We start from the raw sequence: 19,248 nt of genomic DNA on the forward strand, positions 1-19,248 counted from the left end.
AGCAGGTTAGAATCAGAATCTGGCCTTCATCCACAGGATTGCTATTTTTAATAACTGTGCTATGCACAGGAAGGACCAGAGAAATCCATGGACAGTACTGAAACTCGAATAATTAATGCTATCTTAAATATGTCTTTTGATTTGAAAATAAAACTACAAAAAAAGCAATTTACATGTAAAATTGCTGAACTCTGAATCAATAATAAAAACATGCAAATAAAACTAAAAAAATCACGTCAATGTGTACTTAACATATGTATAGATAGTGGCTGACTTACAAACATTTGTTTAGCGACCAGCTGAAGTTACAAAGGCACTGAAAAAAATGAATTACAACTGGTCCTTACATTTATGACCATCGTAGAATCCCCACAGTCATGTGATTAAAACTTGGGTGCCTGGCAACTGGCACGTATTTACAACAGCTGTAGTGAACTGGCTCATGTGAGATCATCATTTACAACAGGGATAGTCAACCTTGGCTCTTTTAATGACTCGTGGACTTCAATTCCCAGAATTCCTGAGCCAGCTTAGCTGGCTCAGGAATTATGGGAGTTGAAGTCCACGAGTCATAAAAGAGCCAAGGTTGACTACCCCGATTTACAACCTTCATAGGGGGCTTCTAACAAGCAAAGTCAATGGGGGAGGCTAGACTTAATGACTGTGATTCGCTTAACAATCATGGCAAAAAAGGTCATAAAATTGGGCATGTCTCACTTAATAACTGCCTCACTTAGCAACAAAAGTTACAATCCTAATTAAGGTCATAAGGTGAGGACTACCTGTAATTTTAAAATCTTATTAACAAGTAATTGCTTGAACTATAATTCCTAGGCACTAAATGACATGACATTCATGTGTTTCAACACCTACTTTCCCATATACACATGAAAAAAAAATCAGCCTTTAATTGAATTATTCAGTATGAGATAGCCTTAACTTTACTATAGTACTATCTATATTGAGACTTGAAGCAATACAGACTAGAACTGTTAAAAGATTTAAGCAACAGAAAATTTGCAGAAAACTAATAAGTATCACTATTGCATTATAAAATTCTGTTTTATCCTGCACATATCAATATTGTAAAAATAAATGCTCCAATTGTAGGTTATGTTAAGTATTGGTATACATTTGGATTAAGCTGGACCTCATATTCCTGTTAGAAGCAATATGCCATGGACTGAATCAAACAAGGCTAAGCCTTCACCAAGAAGCAAACCACACAATGGGGCATTGTAAATTATTCAACTTGGGAGCATGCTAGAGAGCAGATGTCATTTTGCAAAAAATTACCACCATTTAAAAAATTCTGAATCTACCTCCCCAGAAGTTTTAAAAATTAGCAGTAATAGTTTTAAAACCTTTAGATCAGATATGTCGTGTGACGTATCGGAGCTTTTTTGCCATTGCTGGCAATGGGGTGGGCACGGCTCCGGTATGATGAAACCGGCCCGCGGGCCAGCAGTTTAACACCCCTGCTTTAGATGCTACTAAAAATTCCATCTGAATCATTCTGCTGGACAGATTACAAAAGTGAAGGGATTGGGAGGAAATCAACTGATAAGACAGGACAGATCTTGACTCCCAAATATGCATTCATATGTTTCCCTACCTACACATTCACCTGCATGTATTTAGTTATAACATTGGTCATACCAAAAGTCAGAAAGTCTGTAAATGCAACCAAAAACAGCTGAAAAGATTTCTTGATATTATTTCCACACTGCTCAACCATAGCTTTGCCAAAAAGCATGATTGTGGTGCACTCAGTTTATAAACAGAAAGCTACCTAATTTTATAAAAATAAATTCAATCTGGTAGAAAAAAATAGCAATATTAAATAACAGATTCCGATTCTTTGCTAGGTTTCTCAAATGAGTCCGACATGGGGGGGCTTCTGATTTCCAGCATTTTTTCTGTGGTTTCTCCATTCACAGGTGTAGCTTGTTCTTTGAGTTTCCTCTTTGCATGCACCCATGGGATAGCACATAATATAGCTCCTCCAACAATAGGTGGAACTCCTGCTAGGTAGAATGCCACATCGTATGTGCCGAAATGATCCCGTAATTTTCCTGGAAAAAGAAAAAAAATAACACTAAGATTAACACTCAAACAAGCTAGATAGCTAGATTTTTCAGCAGCTTTTTAAAATGTGTCAATACTCCTAAGTTCACTATACCTACAATAATCATCCAACCGAGGTCTTAATAAAATATCTTGTAGCTTAACAAAGCATTTCCTTTCTTCAAAAGTAGCCTCAGAAAGGGGAAAACTGCTATTGGATCATACACAACTTGTGCTCAGGGAATTTATATTGGAAGTGATTTTCTCCAATTCCCCTTGTAGTAAATATTTTTATGCCATTCCAAAAGAAAGAATAAGAATAAATAAGGAGAAATTCAGAGTTCTGTTTTCTCCAGCAAGAAGCCTTTACTAAATCCTGGTTCTTCACTGATGGTGATTTTGTCAATGCCGATGATGTTCAAGTGTTGTTCCAGTTGTTTTGGAATTGCTCCCAAGGCATCTGTTACTGCTGGTACTACCGTCACTTTCTCATTATTATTATTACGGTTGATCTGGATTTGGCATTTTTATCAACCTATCAAATCCTTTCCAAGGATTTAAGATAAGCAGATGTTGGAAGGTGATGATGATATATAAATGTATTGTGGCCACCTAATCTAAAGAACTCTGGGCAACTTACAATGTATTAAAATACACAGTTAAAATTAAAAACATAACAGCAGTATTATTACTTGATATGCTTTTTACATATTTAATTAAACATTTCTGCCTACCTGCAATAGGTGGGCCAACTGTCATTGGTATAGACATCAAGCCCAAAAGGAATCCAATTGCTTCAGAAACACGATGTGCGCCAACTAACTCAAAAGCAATCGGTGCCATGATACTAATGAAGCATCCATCAAAAAGGCCCATGATAAGGCAGACAACAATAAGAGCTTCAAAGGAATTGCATAATGGGATCATCATAGACATCAGGCCAATTAACAAAAAGGATATCACCTATACAAGAGGAAAGGAAAAACAGGGAAGGAATTCTATTATTGTATCCATTACAAGTGATTTTTCCCCCATAAAAATGAATAAAGTTTTATCCATCGCTGGTAGCACTACCTAGGTCAAGCTTGGTTGTTCTTAAACAAACAAATCTAAGCAGGATCTGACATAGTTATACTTAAAATTCCTTATATTCCCCAATTCAAGGACATTCCAAAGTAGTAAAGTAAACTAGGGAGTAAGAAAATTATAATTACTACTATAAAGAAAGTAATACCAAACTACTTTTCATTGTTATCAAGAAAACTAAATTGATGTGTCTATATAGTAATCAGAAGTCTATTTGACTTAGGAAAGTGTCCTTTTATTTAATTGTATCCACTTGCTGATAGAAAGTTCTTCCATCAACAGATTAAGATATCTGTGAACAAGGTAGATGATTTTCACATTCCTTTTTTCTCAGCAAAGCCCTCCGACAACTTTCAATGTGTTCTCCAGACACCTCAGGGCATCTTTGGAAGATTGCGTGTGCATTGCCAGAGAAAGAGAAATTAATTAGCATTTACTCTCTTTGTTTCACATGGAAGCCAGTACTGGAGCAAAGGGCCTTCTGTGAGTTGAGGGACATCATTAAAAACATATTTTGGTTAATTATTTATTGTAAAGTGTCCAAATGATTATTTGCAACACTACTGTTACAAAGGCATGGCATAACTCTATGATGTTTTTGAGGGCTAGTCTCTTCTTAGGCATAAAAGCCGGCTGGGTGACTGGGCCAGCCACTTGCTCGCTCAGCCCAACTCACCTCACGGGATTGTTCTTGTGAGGAAAATAGAGGAGGAAGGAGTATGATGTATATCTGCTGTCTTGAATTATTTATAAAAAATAAATGTGGGATATCAGTGATCCTTGCTTAATGACCGGTTGCTTAGCAACCGTTCAAAGTTTGGACGAACCTCCACAGAGCTACTTATGACCTGGTTCCAGAGTTCTGAAGGCCACACACACTCCGTCCTGCCCCTTCAGTCCAATGACTACACTTAGGGTGCTTGGCAACCGGCTCACATTTAAAGCTGTCACTGCAATATCCTGCAGTCACAATTTTTACATTTCTGGTGTTTTCTTCCAGTTTCCAGCAAACAAATTAACGTGGCTTCACATAATAACTGTGACATTTGCTTAATGACCACTGCAGAAAAGACTGTAAAATTGGGTGTGGTCATGTGGTGACCTGCTTAACAACCAATACATCTTATGACTGTAATTCCAGGCTCAATTGTGGTTATAAGTGAAGGGCTGTGTGTGTGTGAGAGAGAGAGAGTAAATCTCATGGAACAACTGATAATTCATCCAGATGTGTGGCCGGCAACATCATTCAAATGCAGGACATCCAGCCCTTTCCTTTGTTTCCGCTGGTTCCGCTGGGTGACAACTATAGAAGGTGACATTCTGCCCACTTGGAAGGTTATCAGGACAGATTGTCCTCCTCTCAGCAGTGGGAACGCCAAAACATTATCTACAGGAAATTTTGTAATAGATGAGATTCAAAGTTGGAAAATCATCAATTTCAAGAAGGGTGTGCAATTTCCTTTGAATAAGTTAACATTCCCTCTAAAAAAGCAAGGAAGCAATTTGGAAATGCTCTTACGCTCCACAGTTTTACTGAAAATTGAAATGGCAGTGGCCACAAGGCCAGGGATTTTTTTCCCATTCTTAGCTGCTTTGGTAACTGGATTTTCCCTAGAAAAGAACCAGGCCTTGCCTTAGCGATTTATGCTGTGTTACTGGCTTATGTTCTTTTTCCTTTTAAGACTGGGTTGATGAAATATGTTCTTTGCGAGACTGCCTTAAAAGATATTTTAGAGTGTTTAGGTAGAGAATGCAGAAGGTTGCTTGTGGGGACTTGGCAAATGCAAAAGGTTACAGTTAATCTGTAGAAACTGCATTAGCTGAAGGTTGTCTCCAGGCCCAATTTAAAAACCTGCTTTTAGCCTTCACAGGCCTAAATAGACAGTATGAAGATCTGCCTAATCCATTCAGGCATACTCCTCTGTGTCAATCAAACACAGAACAGCCCATCATTAAGAGAGGTCTTCTTAAAATTTCAGACTGTCTTTTATTACAAGGTCTCAATTCTTTACATATTTTAAGAATGTTCATTTTCTTTTGTTAAATAATAAGATTCTATTACATTGTTTGTTCATGTACTCTATGAGGATATTAAAATCCTGAAAAGCACCTTATTAATCTTAGACATAATGGTTGTCATAATGATAGGGATAATTAATATACCAGTAATTTCTACTTTCCTGGGGAGTAATTATAAAAAATAATCTCTCCATTTCCCTTGAATCAATCTCAATTCCTGTTAACTGTATGGTCATATCCAGTCATGGTTTGCTGTCACCTTATCTTGGGTTGTTTAGCACAATATCCTAATCTGGCCTAATAACTGGATATATCCTGCCAGTTTCCATTTAAGTTCTAAGCAGATGTGATTTTGTTTAGTTTTCTCAAGATTAGTTACGGTCAGCTAAATGATGCCACCCGGTGTGACCACAACAGCATTAAAAGAAAGAGTAATTTTCTGCTGAACTCATCCAAACTTAACACGCTGCCCAAGCAGTGTGTGCCAGCCCAAGTCCAGTATTCTGTCCATTGTCCCATGTTGTTTCTTGTAAGTTTCATTACTTGCGGATAAAGTAAGCATGCCTACATTTGACTTTATTTTTTAAGAAAACACTTTATACATTACATATAAAACGTGTGCTGTGCTAATATTAAGATATTGGGTTTCAAGATTTCTGCTAGGCAAAGGGTCCGTCATTGTTGATCTAATCTTCTTTTGCTTATATCTTAACAATGAAATATATAAAAAAACTTCAAATGAAAAACAGTGAATGCCTTCTTCCTGTTAGGTGAAACTCCAGTGAACCAACCATCTGTGTCTTCTTAATCATTTAGCTGAGGAAATGTTTACTCAGCCTTGAAAAGCGGGATAAAAGGGATCAACTTAATGCCCTGTCTTACAAGTGATCTTGCTGGGGCATAAATATAAAAGTAAGTCTTTATATTTCTATTACATTTTCTACAGGAAACAGACTTCAGCAGAAACCACTGCTGCCTTTCATTGCTCCATCACATTTGTTTTGCAAAGGCAGACCTCATGACCAGAACCACAATGAATCTCACCTGACCCTGGACTGCAGAAATCCAAGCTACATGTTTGACATTTCCCCAATTCCTGTATCCACAAAGACATGGAGGGCATTCACTGATTTCTCAGTATTGTTTTAAACTAAACTAGTATTGTCTGTAAACTTAAGTAAATTGCTGTAAGATAGGTCTAAAGGTCTCTCTGCAACCTGAAATCTGAGCCTTTCTCCTTTTTTAGTTCTCTTGCTCTTTCCAGAAATGGGATAGTGAAGTTATTAACATGAATTGAATGAAAGCTTAGACATTAAGACAAGCATTTTCAGTTATTTTCTATGTAGGAAAGATACTTTGTTCTATGGAGCATGTATTTCTCATTGTTAGGGCAACCCTGAACAATATTTATAAATGTTGGTCATGCAAGCAATAATTGGGAGGCTTCTATCCCATTTATTTATTTCTTATCCCAGTTTGGTAAGTATGATGGTTGAGAGTGTTCTTGCCATGATGATAAATTTAGTTGGAATCATGACAAGAACAGGTCTAATGCAAAATATGATAAGAAAGAAAGGACAGAAGTCTGATGTCATAAATGTTCAGAGTCTGTCCTTTCCTTGAATAAAAGCTTATCATTTGCAATCCATTAACTAATCTTAAATGTCACAGTATATGTGAAACTATAGAAGACTACTACAGCTATGAAATGCACTATATTTACTCTCTGAGCTAGGCTAGGCTAGGCTATATATGTATAGTTATTTCAATGTTCATTCTGAACAACTCTCTTTAAGAAGTGCTTCTTTAAGAAGTGACTTTAAAAAAATCAATACTTTGTCTCTAGAAAAAGGAATATTTTGCCAAGGTTTGTATCATCTGAATTGATTAGGGCATATTGGCTGAAGTCTGCAGCATCACTGGTGCCAAATACCAAGTTTTTACCTGACATTACTATTTTGTGAACTTTTAAGAAATTCCTTATGTAGATAAGCAGCGAGCAGCTATACAAAGAAACACAAATAACCCACTCAATCCTTAAAAAACAACAACTTGAATTCACACAAATAAATATTCCTATTCCAAACTTTAGGTCTCGCTCTTGCCTAAATAGAAGAAATGTAATATAGTAATTGTATACATCAAAAATGATGTTCAATTGAAAATATGTGGCATCTGACAATATCTCTGCCAATTTTCAGTATTCAGTATTGCTTATCTATAGATTTAAATATTTAAAACATGCTATTGATGTAACATGCTGTTTTCAGAAGCATTACTTCATGGATATTATTGGTGAGAACTATGCCTACACAAAACTATCTCAGATCTCCTGGACTGTTCTTGTGCCACTAAATACTTATCAGCAGTTCAGTGGTCTTTAGATGCCAGACATAACTCTGCAAAAGTTATGCACGTCTGATAATATTAAGGACAGCAAATATAGAAAAAAATCCACCAAAAGATACATATTATTGGTCTGAAACATCTAGAAATATATTATTAATGCATTTTATATCATTTATCTAGCAGTACCTGTAGATAAACCTTTTTTGCACCAGGAATATAATCTGCAATTTTGCCAAAGATCAGTCGACCAATTCCTGAAGTAATGCCAAGACAAAGCAGAAGTGTCACATCTGGAACATGTTCACCAATACGTTCTTTCACATGTTTTAGCTATTTGGAAGGAAGAAAAACAGGATTTTAATATAACAAAAAATCTAACAAGTAATACTTTAGTTTAACATCAGCCATATTTTAAAATTTTACAGTATTACATTTGTACACATTGTTTAAACAATCATATCTCAGCTTTATAAATTGGTTCACTAATGTTCCTCTTTTGTTCTATTTGTGATGTAATCAATGGAATGCAGAACCAGCTTCAAATTACGACTTAGCTTTGTACTGTAGCCAGTCATAATATCCTATTCTGACTAATTAGAGATTTCTTAGTTTAATAACAGCCCATATAAACAGACAAACAAATAAACAGCACTCATTGATAAAATACTTGTTTATATCTCAACTTATTAAATCAAGATAAGGTTGAAAGGATGTAGCTAAGCTGTTCTCATTTATAAAAATCATAGAACCAACTCACAACGGATACAATATCTGCATATACAAATGTAACTAAGTCATACTGGATTCAGTTTCCCAAAGTTGGTTGGTTTCAATCATATAACTGCCAGACTTGGACTTGGAAAAATATAAGAACTGGAAAACCCATGGATTTCTTAAAAGGGGTAAAAACAAGTCTTACAGCTACACTTTGTAACCTTTATAATCAAAAGCTCAAGTAATAAGAAAAGCAGCTATGAACTGCTGCTATATTTGCAGAATGTCTTCCATGAACCAACATCTAACCAATGATAATTCTAACACCATCATTTGTAAGCTGGAAAAATACAAGTAAGTCAGTGAATATTCCACTCTGTGTTATGCAGCATAATTATGGTCCTAACCAAATTTTTACTGGGCAAATGTGTGAAAGGAAAATGAATGCAGGGTTCTTATCCAGCACCTGTGTCAGAGAGAGACTGGCTGAGGCAGGGGGAGGAGTCAAGCAGGGAATTAGTCTGGAATCCTTATGTAGGCACAAAAGGGCAAGGTGTGACCCCCCACACACACACACACCTGAATGCCATTGAACCTTATCTAGTCTTTTCTAACTGCAGGCTGCCAGTCTAGAAAATTCCTGTGAAATGGGCATGAGCAATAAAGTAGTTAATTGAACTCTTCAGATGTGGATCTCATTGTTCAAATCTGATCACCCGTTAATTCATGAGAATCAAATTGTTTTTGTTCAATAAAGGCAGGAATATGTTCAGAAAAATAAACAAGGACAAAGCTATGTGTAGGTATAAAACACTTTATACAAGAAAAGTATCTAAACATTAAACTTAAGAGTATCAAAAGAGTCAAGAAGATGTGAAATTATTCTTAAATATTGTATGAGTTTAAGAACTATTTAAATTTAAAGGATCAAAATTAAAAATAGGAAAGCATTATACTGCACGTATCACAAATTATTGGACAGTTCAGACAAGAAGGCCTTTAAAGCTATATAAACAAAATAACCAGAATTCTCATTCATCTCACAAACCCATTTTAACTGAAAGGTTAAAGAGACTAATCAATAAACCCCACTGTTAAAAATTATCTTTTAAATGTTCATTTTATTCATACTGCTATTTTGATTTTTTTTAAAAAAAAAACTATAAAAGGTCAAAGTTTTAGATCATATTAGCTTTACAAAACACAGTAATATTGTTGAAAAGTAGAACTGTTAGTATGTAAACATGCAAACAACTCTTTCTATTGACAGGATTTGTGCTTTTTTAAAACCATAAGAAATTCTTTTAATCTCTTGCTAGTACAGGAGAAATTAAACACTATAATGTTCTTAATGTTTACAGGAAGAAGTGATCTATAATATCAAAGAATAGTATTTTCTTTTTTTTTCATAAATGAACCATCTGGCGCAAGCCATAGGGTTACTTAAGATCTTTTCCACTACTTAGTTGAGAAGCTCTTTACTCAACTTTAAGTCTGCAGAAAGATGAATTGGCATGAAATTGGCTACCCAGCTGCTAATACTTCTCTTGCTTCAGTTTCTTCTTTCCCAAATCAATTGTCTGAGCTCCCTACAAAGCATGAGTGACAAAAATCTTGCTAGATTTTACCCACTTTCCAGATATCATTGTGGAGTGTATCAGAATACAATACAGGAGGCACCATTACTTCATAACTCAGGATGATTTAAGCCTATCTCAGTTATGGGCTGTGCCAGGATGAAAGCAATCTCATTAGAATGCAGCAGAAAAAAAGATATTACCAAGATATGGTAAGGTGCACATGGAGAGAGAGACTCATAGTTGCAATTTAGGAACACAAATTCAATATTCTAACAAACCTGAGCAAAATCTGATAGCCATAATGCTTAAAAGCAAGGGGACTCTGACTATCTTAACATGTATTTCTGTGTTCCTTGTTCTTAGATATACTAAGAACAAACACTTGGACTTGAAAGCATATCAAATGTATTTCAGAGAATGTTTTCCAAATAAATGTTCTCAGGAATACCATGTCAAAACTGAGTATTTGTGACTTCACCTATACGCTATTCTGATGTCCTTCAGGAAGATTTTAATGATCTGGCTCTTCCAACCGAACCTGGCCCCAGATTATTTGTGAATCCTGTGGTATGCTATGGGTTCTTACAATTTTGCATTCCTTCAGTTCGTTATCTATTATGTGCGTATGTTAGTGTTTCATTATGTTTCTCACTGATTATATATTCCCTGCAGAGTTAGATGACAATTAAATAACCTACAAAGCCAACTAATAAATAAATAAACCATTGTCAAAATCACTGGATTATCTTGCACCAGACAATACTCTCACATTCTAAACTACTTCATGTAACTGTTGTCAAGGTAAAATGGGATCACACCTCCCAGAATCATTTTGAGAAAATATTAACAAAATAAATTCTAAAGATCTATTTAGAACTACTTAGATTAGTTAGACTCAGTATGTTCTAAAAATGCATTTTTATTTGTCAAAGGAAAGCAACACAAAAGACCTATACTTGGAGAAAATTCTATCTGTCTCTTTCTAGTCATCTATCTATCTAGTGTACCAAAAAGAGGCCCCATAGACAATTTATTATATAAATTATATTAAATACTCAAATATTTTCTCCTGAACATATCCTAGTCATTTGATTCATGGCCTTTAAAAATTCCTAAGTAGAGCATTATTATTATTATTATTAATTTAATTTCATTTTAATGAAAAAGATTGCTAAAACATTGATCTATAGGATCTGACTTTTGGCTATCTGTCTGTCTGTCTGTCTGTCTGTCTGTCTATCCATTCTATCTTTGTTATTGTGACCCTCTGAAAACTTCACAGAAACTTAAATGGCAAGGTTCAGGAAAAAAGTTGGGCATAGTGTTCTGTTAACTATCCTACCTGCCTCATATATCTATGCAGGTATATTTTTGAAATGCAGATGTTCATAATCCACAATAAATTAAAAATTGATAGACATATATTCTATACACAAATACAAATAAATATGTTTACTTATTTATATATAAAGCAGATAAAACAAACAATCCCCCCCAAAAAAAGACTGATAAAATTTATACCATCTTATGGAACACGGCTGGTAACATGCATGAACTTCAATAAAAGGCTTTCAACCATTTGAAATGCAGCCACTTCACAGAATGCAAACTGTCTTCTAAAGAAGTTAAAATAAGTTTTGTGAAATAAGAAAAAGAGTGCCCCATTTTTTTTTATCTTCTCTTTATCTGACTGCTTCTATGTAACTTCTGGCATGTGTGATCTCAGCAGCAAGACCTGAGTGACCTTTTATTATCTCATTCATTCACCAGAGTTGTTGGTACCCTGATGCTTGAATCAATAACATTGCACTCCTGCTCTGGAAAAAGTGTTGGAGTTGCATCCCTGCACCTTATTTTTATTTTTTAAAAAAAGCAGTCACACACTACCAGCAGTTTATTTTTATCAACTGCTTACCCAGCAAAAAGTATTAAAGATATAATATAGTTTTAATTTTTATCACATGAGGATTGCATTTGATACAGGAGAGAATCAAATGTTTCTCTTCTGCTCAGAGGCGTAGCGTGGGGGGTGCAGGGGGGCTGGCCGCACCAGGCGCAACATCTGGGGGGGCGCGCTCGCACTCGCAGCTCTCTGCCCCTGCCTGGCTCACTCACTCTCTCTGCAGTGCTGGCTATGCGAATCCGATCCGAGTCGCCGACGCCGCCCACTGTGGAGGGGGGGTGCCTTGCCCCGGGTGCTGACAACCCACGCTACGCCACTGCTTCTGCTGACTTGGAAGAAGGAATCTTGTTTTGTTTTATCCTCAGAGCAAAATAGTCCTATTCAAAATCAGCCAAGCTGGGTACATTTCATCTCAATAAAGCTCAAAATGTAACTATTTTTGTTGTTTCAATCCTGAAATGAAACTATCTGAACAAACATGTTTTGTTTTGAACTTGCTTGAAAGCTGTTTCCTGTGACTCAGTTCTCAAAATGTCAGTATTTGAAATGGTCAGATTTTGTTCCAAAAGAGCATGGAATTCACACATCTCCTTTGAGCTTGGAACACCTTAAAGGCTTTGAGCTTAACACATTTTGAATGACTCTACAGAAGAATAAAGGTCTCATTATTCACAAGAGACACAGGTTTCTACCAAAGGTTTCTCCTTCTTTTCTTTCTTTAAAAAGAATGTGTCTCTAAGTGGTTCTTCCCTTTTCTCATCTCAGGTAAGATATGCAGAAGCTATAAATCTACTCACTTTTCCTTTTTAAAGTATATGAACTGTTATATACTTTAATGTCACAATTAAAGAGAAAAAATACTGGTCTGACAAGTGGTAAATACATGAAACAAGGGTTTTCATTATTATTATTATTATTATTATCATTATTATTATTATTATCATTATCATTATTGATCATCGCACAGTCAGCCAGATATTCAGACTGGATTTGGCATTTTTGTCTACCTATCGAGCCCTTACCAAGGACCTGGGATAGGCAGATGTGGATGTTTGATGGTATTACAGATATCGTTGCAGGATAGAAGCAGTTCCTAGTAAGGCCGCCTTTTGCAATTGACTAATAGCAAATTTGTCAGTGCCAATGGTGTTCAAGTGGTGCTCCAGTTGTTTTGGGATTGCACCCAAGGCACCTATTACTATTGGTACTACCCTTGCTTGCTTTTGCCACAGTCTTTCTATTTCTATTTGTAGGTCGTTGTATTTTGTTATCTTCTCCAGTTCTTTCTCGTTTTTTATTATTATTATTATTATTATTATTATTATTATTATTATTATTATTATTATTATTATTATTTTGGAGCAGTCTTTTTCAGTACTAAATCCACAATTATGGAATATTTTCCCCAAAAGTTCTGCCTAGTGCTTTCTTTGTTCTTTTTTCTAGGGACTGGGCAAAAGCCTTTTTATTCTCTCAGATCTTTTAACTTCATTGCATTTCCACCATTATTTGTAATGTTGTTTTGTTTAGTTTTATTTCAACTCTACTATTTTTATCTGCCTTTTTATTGTTTTATTATAATGTAGTAAATTTCCTTTTATTTCTTTTAAATCCAAACTGCTGATGGCTTTTATTTGCAATTATTTAAAACAAATTAAAACAAATACATGTAAAATAAATTGCCTGCTTTTATTCATTATTATTGTTCCCGCTTTTAAATGCAGAACCATACCCAACTGATGCATATCACATATAATATAGCATATAATTTTGGGCCATTCCTACTACCAGAGCTCTGTTTATAAATGCTAGGTTGGCAAATAATGTTATATGTATGATATACTTTGCTTTTTATTCCTCAAACACTGCTCCCTTCCCCAGCTGCATAAGACCAGTTTTGGAAATGGTTTGAAAAAGTGACATGAAAACTGCTTCTGTGTTTTGCTGGAAAGGGGCTCAGATATTTCCTTGCACAGTTTGTATGTATACACCCAGAACAAGTTCCAACTTCTCTCAAAAGATTATCAATATTTGCATTATAAATATAGAATTTATATTCAGTGGAGTGACTTCCATTGCTTAAAATAAGGTTACTTCCATATAGGCATGCACAGGATAATAGGCATTAAATTCCTCCTAAGATGTCCATATAAAAAAATTCACTGCATATGAATTATTTTTAATATAATATAATGAACTAACACCAGTCATGTGTTATTGTATGGACCAATGATTAAATTTATTTAACTCTCATTCCTTATCTTTTTTTTTAAAAAAAAATTCTAATCTTTCCTGTCTCTAATTTTATCATGGAAATTCTTAGAAAGCCTCTCTTCTAAGAAAATATGTACAAGAAAATAAATGGTCACTAATAATTATAATATTTGATCACCACTTTTGCCTGCTGTACCTGTAAAGACTGTACTATAATAAGGAAACAGACATTTCCTTCCACTTTCATTGTGGAGAGAGAGGGAGGGAGAGGGAGAGAGAAAAAAAGAGAGAGTGACAGAGAGACAGAAGTGAATCACATTAAAAGGAATTAAATAAAGCAAACATAAATACCGCCAAGCAAAAACTCCTAAGTGTAAAGATATAGTAAATACAGTGCTGTTAAAGGGGGGGGGGAGCACTAACCTGCACTGTCAAATTGCAGCAGAAGTTGAAATCTGAAGGAAAATAAATGCAAAGATTAGAAAAGCAAGTAAAGCACATAAGAGTCATGGAAGTTTGGGGCCTTACAAATATTAATGTAAAAATCAAGGTCACACTTTAATGCACAAGCAGCATATTAAATCTGGATAGAGAAAGTTAATGAAAAAGAAGCATAACACAGATACAAAGAGCACAGAAAAAAGATAGGAGAAAGATGATGGGATGCTTAATTATGGTTAATACTAGAGAATAATCCTGAAAATAGTACTGTTTGATTCAAATATAATTGAAAAACACAAAATAATGTCTTTAAAGCAGTTCGTTGCTATCAAGGCAAACAGGCAAACAAAAATGGCTCAAAAAACAGTTAAATAGTGTAAGACTGAATCCAGTTATAAGTAAATGGGAATATTTGCCTAACTCAGCTGATATAAAGAAGCATAAACAGCCACAACTGGATTTTGCCCTTGAGGCAGTTTATATGGAAAAAAACCTAGAAAATTTTGCAGTGATACCATTCAATCCCTGTATATTTGTTTTTTTTTCAATTTTGACTTATTCAAATTATTAACAAAAGTATACAGAAAAAAAGTATTGATAAAGATGACACCTATTTGAAGCTGACGACAGTTGGAGGCATCCCTGTTAATGTGAAAGGAGAAAGGTCTGCAATTCTCACCTCAATCTGCAGCTCCCATAGCATATTTTCTGCTATTAATGAACTAGTCCAAATGCCAAGATGATCTTTCCATATAATTATGAAGTGCGCCACATATCCTGACTTAGGTTTACCCTAAACCAGAGTTACTCGATCACAAGTGAAATTTGGCCTGTTAATATACCTCTTTTTCCAACATCTGATTTTGGGGACATTCTCCCACAACTACCTTTACTCTTCATTTACAATGATTTATCAACTACCAAAATAATCATTGCCTTTTAACCACTATAAGCAGGGTGCAGCTGAAATCAAAACTCTTGAAAACTAGATTCCTATGCTTCTTAAGGCCTACAGTCTACACCTCTTGGCTAGCAAACAACCTTGAGAGAGAACCTGCCAGGGAACAATCCGGATTCTCCTTATCCTGATGTGACACAGAACCGTCCATCTATATGGCACTAAAACTCTTGTGTCTGTTTGATACTTTGTAACCTTTAATTGGGCGAAATACTGCATCATATGGTAAAACTTTGTCAACTGAAGTTTTTCAAATGGGCTAACTTTCAGAATGCTGGGACCCATTATTCCTGAGGGAATGAAACTTGGTAATTTTTTTTGCTGCTTCAGTGCTACTGTGCTGTTGCTATTCAGTGCTATTGTTCTGCTGCGACCATCAGCTATAGTCACATGATCCTCATTTTCAATGTTCCCTGACAACATCCCGCAAGTTGATTGGAAACCCAGAAGGAACTGATATGACTGCCAACACCCGTTGTCACCTTCCCACTAGCAAAGTCCTTGCCTGTGGGAAGCTTGCAAGGAGAAAATCAGTGAAGAAATGGGACATCCTCCACTTGTCCTCTGCACTTGTACTCCATTGACCTCTAGCCCACCTAGCTTTGCTTCCTCCCCAACCTAGCAGCAGCCACTGCCTGTTGAAAGGGGGAGGGGAAGGGAGGAGAGAGAAGGAGGAAGGAAGGGATCAAGGAAGGAACAGGAAGGAAGGTAGATTTATGAGCTTCCCCTAACGCAGCTTCCCCTAACGCAGGGTGTCAAACTGCCAGCCAGATGCGTCATGGCAAAACCACGCCCACCCAATGGAAAAAAAGTCACGATACGTCACAACACGTCATGTGATGTTGCGAGTTTGACACCCCTGGTCTAAGGGAAATCAATAGGGTAACTGACAGGAAGTCAGTAGTCACTCCTACTCGCACTGATTTTTTTTCCCCATCGATAATCATTCTGTGTCTCTGTTCAAATAGGAGGTATCTCTGAAACAATGGCCCAATGGGTCACTGCTTGTCTACTGAAAACTATAGTTGGTCTTTTCTGGGCTTTTAGGGAAGCCAGAACAGAGGCTGTTTTCATGAGGAGACCAAAATGTCTTGTCAGGTTGCCTGTCAATTGCTCTGCACATTATTGAGATCCAGTGTATTTGAAGCACAAGACTCGGGAACAATCATTCACTTGAAATACATATCACATCAAGTGGCCCTCTAATTAGATATTTTAACTAGTTTTTATGATAACCTAGTGATGAACAGCGGAAGTTTAGATTCATTATTAAGAAAAAAAGTGTTCATTATTATCTATCAAGAAGTAACTGAAACTCCAATCTGTAGAGATTAAGATGAGACTATACCAGGCTTTTCTGACCTTATTCCATCCAAAAATGATAGCTCTGAACTGCTATTTTCATCGGGACATCTAGAAGAAAGAAGATGATTCTTGTTGGCTCTATTATAGTTTGCATTAGTTTTATTCTTGTGTTTACAATTTTCAATAAAATTATATTTTCAAAAATAGAAGAAAGAAAATAAGTGGGCAAAGTCTGCTTTACAAAAATACATTCCTCCAAAAAATCAACTAGAATTAGGTAATTCTAGTTGTATTTTCCAATCTGAATGAGCCTTAGTGCAATTATATGAAATGACATTTTTATTGTAAAGAATTAAATAGGCACTGGTATGTTAGTATCATATCATACATTATATCACATTTTATCAAAAAGCTCTCTCTCTAACACCTAATAAACAAATTGAAAGCTGCAGCCCAATGTAGAAAATCTATCCACATATTACATTCTCTCTCTTTGAGAGCACAGGTTAAGATAATTTAAATGAATTAATCATGAGATATAAGAAAAAATGCAACTAAATCTCCTTTATACCAATATCATTCACTATACACTGTCTATCTTCACAACCATCCTTATTTCCACCACATCACAGACTGAATTATATGTTGCCTTTTGTTCTTTAAACTTATTTCCCTCCGTGTTTTTTGTTTTTTGTTTATTTGTTTGTTTGTTTTTGAGGAGCTGATTTGGTCTTTCTCTTCTTCATCCATACATTTTTCCCTTATATTGCATTTGCAATTTAATCCTGATTCATTTGTTCTCTATGACCAAACCACAAATGTACTTTTATACTTGCCATTTATGTTTGCATTTAATTCATATTCATTCAATATTAATTCTCAACCCTATCTCTACACTTAAGTACTTCTATTCCCATTACATTATATCAGTGTTTATATTTCTCTTCTGAATGGCCCAATTGCCTTTTCTGTACTCTCCTGTCTCATTTCCACCCATTCATTCATGTAATCTACAGAATAATTTTTCACTAATTTTTGCTAATTTTGCTAAAAAAATTGCTAATTTTTGCTAGATTGCATCCATTCAGAATGTTTCCCCAAACTCATCACTTTTCCTTCCCCAAACTCATCACTATTTCTTCCCCAAACTCATCACTTTTTCTTCCATTCACTGAAATGTAACATGCATCAGTTTGTTGATTCCCACTTTCACACATACCTATAACTTGTATGTTATACATCCGACATAAAATTTAGCCCTTTTAGTTATAATTACACTTTTACTTCCCTGCATGGATTCATCTGCCCCATTTATAAAATCAGACCACCTTAATTCAAGTTGTATCTTTCAGACGCTACAGTTATTACCCATCCACCATGGCTTTAGTTATTTTGTACAATACAGGGTGGTCTATATAATGCTATAGACAACTGGAAGCTTGGTTTCCTGGTTTCTAGTGCAGCACCTTAACTATTACACAAGACAGATTACAGTACAGGGAATCTACCTTCATTTTATCCCCACATCCCTATGAGATAAGTTGAGTTTAGAGAGACTGTCAAAGTCATCCCATATCCTTCCATGGATGAGAGTGGATGAACCTGGCCTGCACAATCCTAGCACAACAGCTTTATTACTACACCATACTGACTCTCAGATTTTGTAGTTGAATTTCTGGTTGCTGTTTTTTGAGCCTCCTCTGTGGCAGCCATTGAAAATTTTCAGTTTCAAAATTAATTTATTAAAACTTTAATTTGACTAACCAATCTTGTCAATCTTGACTTGGCCTCTTCAGAGTCAAATTTAAAAAATATCAGCTACCCTTATTCTGAATTTGTGCCTGGTTCCAGTGCCTCCTGTTATATATGTTGTTGCACCAATTTTTCCAACATAGAGATTTCATGTCATGTTCACAAAATGTCTGAGAGATATCCATATCCCTGCCCTCAGCTCAGAATTATTCCCCTGGCTGTACCCTAAACAAAGTTGCTTCAAGGGGATCCAAGGAGATACACATAGAACAATTATTCCCAAATTCACTTCTTCCGTCAACTAGGTCAGCATAATCTTAAAAAAAATAATGCATGGTTGTACACGAAGAGAAAAAACCTCAGTTATTGCCTGCACAGAACAAGAAAACAAATGGAAAAAATATTCAAAGGCCAGGACTCTGAAATCAAGAAACTCCCTTTTTGTGACCAGATGCAAACTTATATTGTTCAAGCAATTCTAATAGCTAATTATTCAGCATCAAGTTTCTCTACCTCAAATTTCTTGGCTTCACAAATCACCAAACAAGTTCTCTGAAAAAGTACAGGTAGTCCTTGACTTGAGACCACAACTGAGATCAAAATTTCTGTTACTAAGCAAAAAAGTTTGTTAGGTTTGCCCCATTTTATGGCCTTTCTTGCCACAGTTGTTAAGTGAATCACTGCCATTTAAGTTAGTAGCACAGTTCTTAAGTGAATCTGGCTTCCCCATTGGGTTTGCTTGTGAGAAGTTCACAAAAGGTGATCACATGACCCCAGAACACTGCAACTGTCATAAATGTGAACCAGTTGCCAAGCGCCCAAATTTTGATCACATGACCATGGGGGTGCTGCAATGGTCG

The 19,248-nt window shown here is 35.7% G+C and overlaps 1 protein-coding gene across 1 annotated transcript in view; it reads right to left on the reverse strand.

The window, feature by feature from the left end:
* Window positions 1-1,838: 1,838 nt before the first annotated feature.
* SLC16A10 (solute carrier family 16 member 10) overlaps window positions 1,839-19,248 on the reverse strand; it is a 38,052-nt gene continuing 20,642 nt past the window's right edge. The window contains exons 4-6 of the mRNA XM_015815635.1: window positions 7,708-7,851; window positions 2,802-3,030; window positions 1,839-2,075 (exon numbers count right to left, since the gene is read on the reverse strand). Coding sequence (XP_015671121.1) covers window positions 1,840-2,075; window positions 2,802-3,030; window positions 7,708-7,851 — 609 coding nt within the window. The 3' untranslated portion in view covers window position 1,839. The remainder of the gene's footprint in view (window positions 2,076-2,801; window positions 3,031-7,707; window positions 7,852-19,248) is intronic.

Source organism: Protobothrops mucrosquamatus, unplaced genomic scaffold (genome assembly GCF_001527695.2).
Source record: "Protobothrops mucrosquamatus isolate PMUCROS unplaced genomic scaffold, P.Mucros_1.0 scaffold357, whole genome shotgun sequence".
NCBI lineage: Eukaryota > Metazoa > Chordata > Lepidosauria > Squamata > Viperidae > Protobothrops > Protobothrops mucrosquamatus.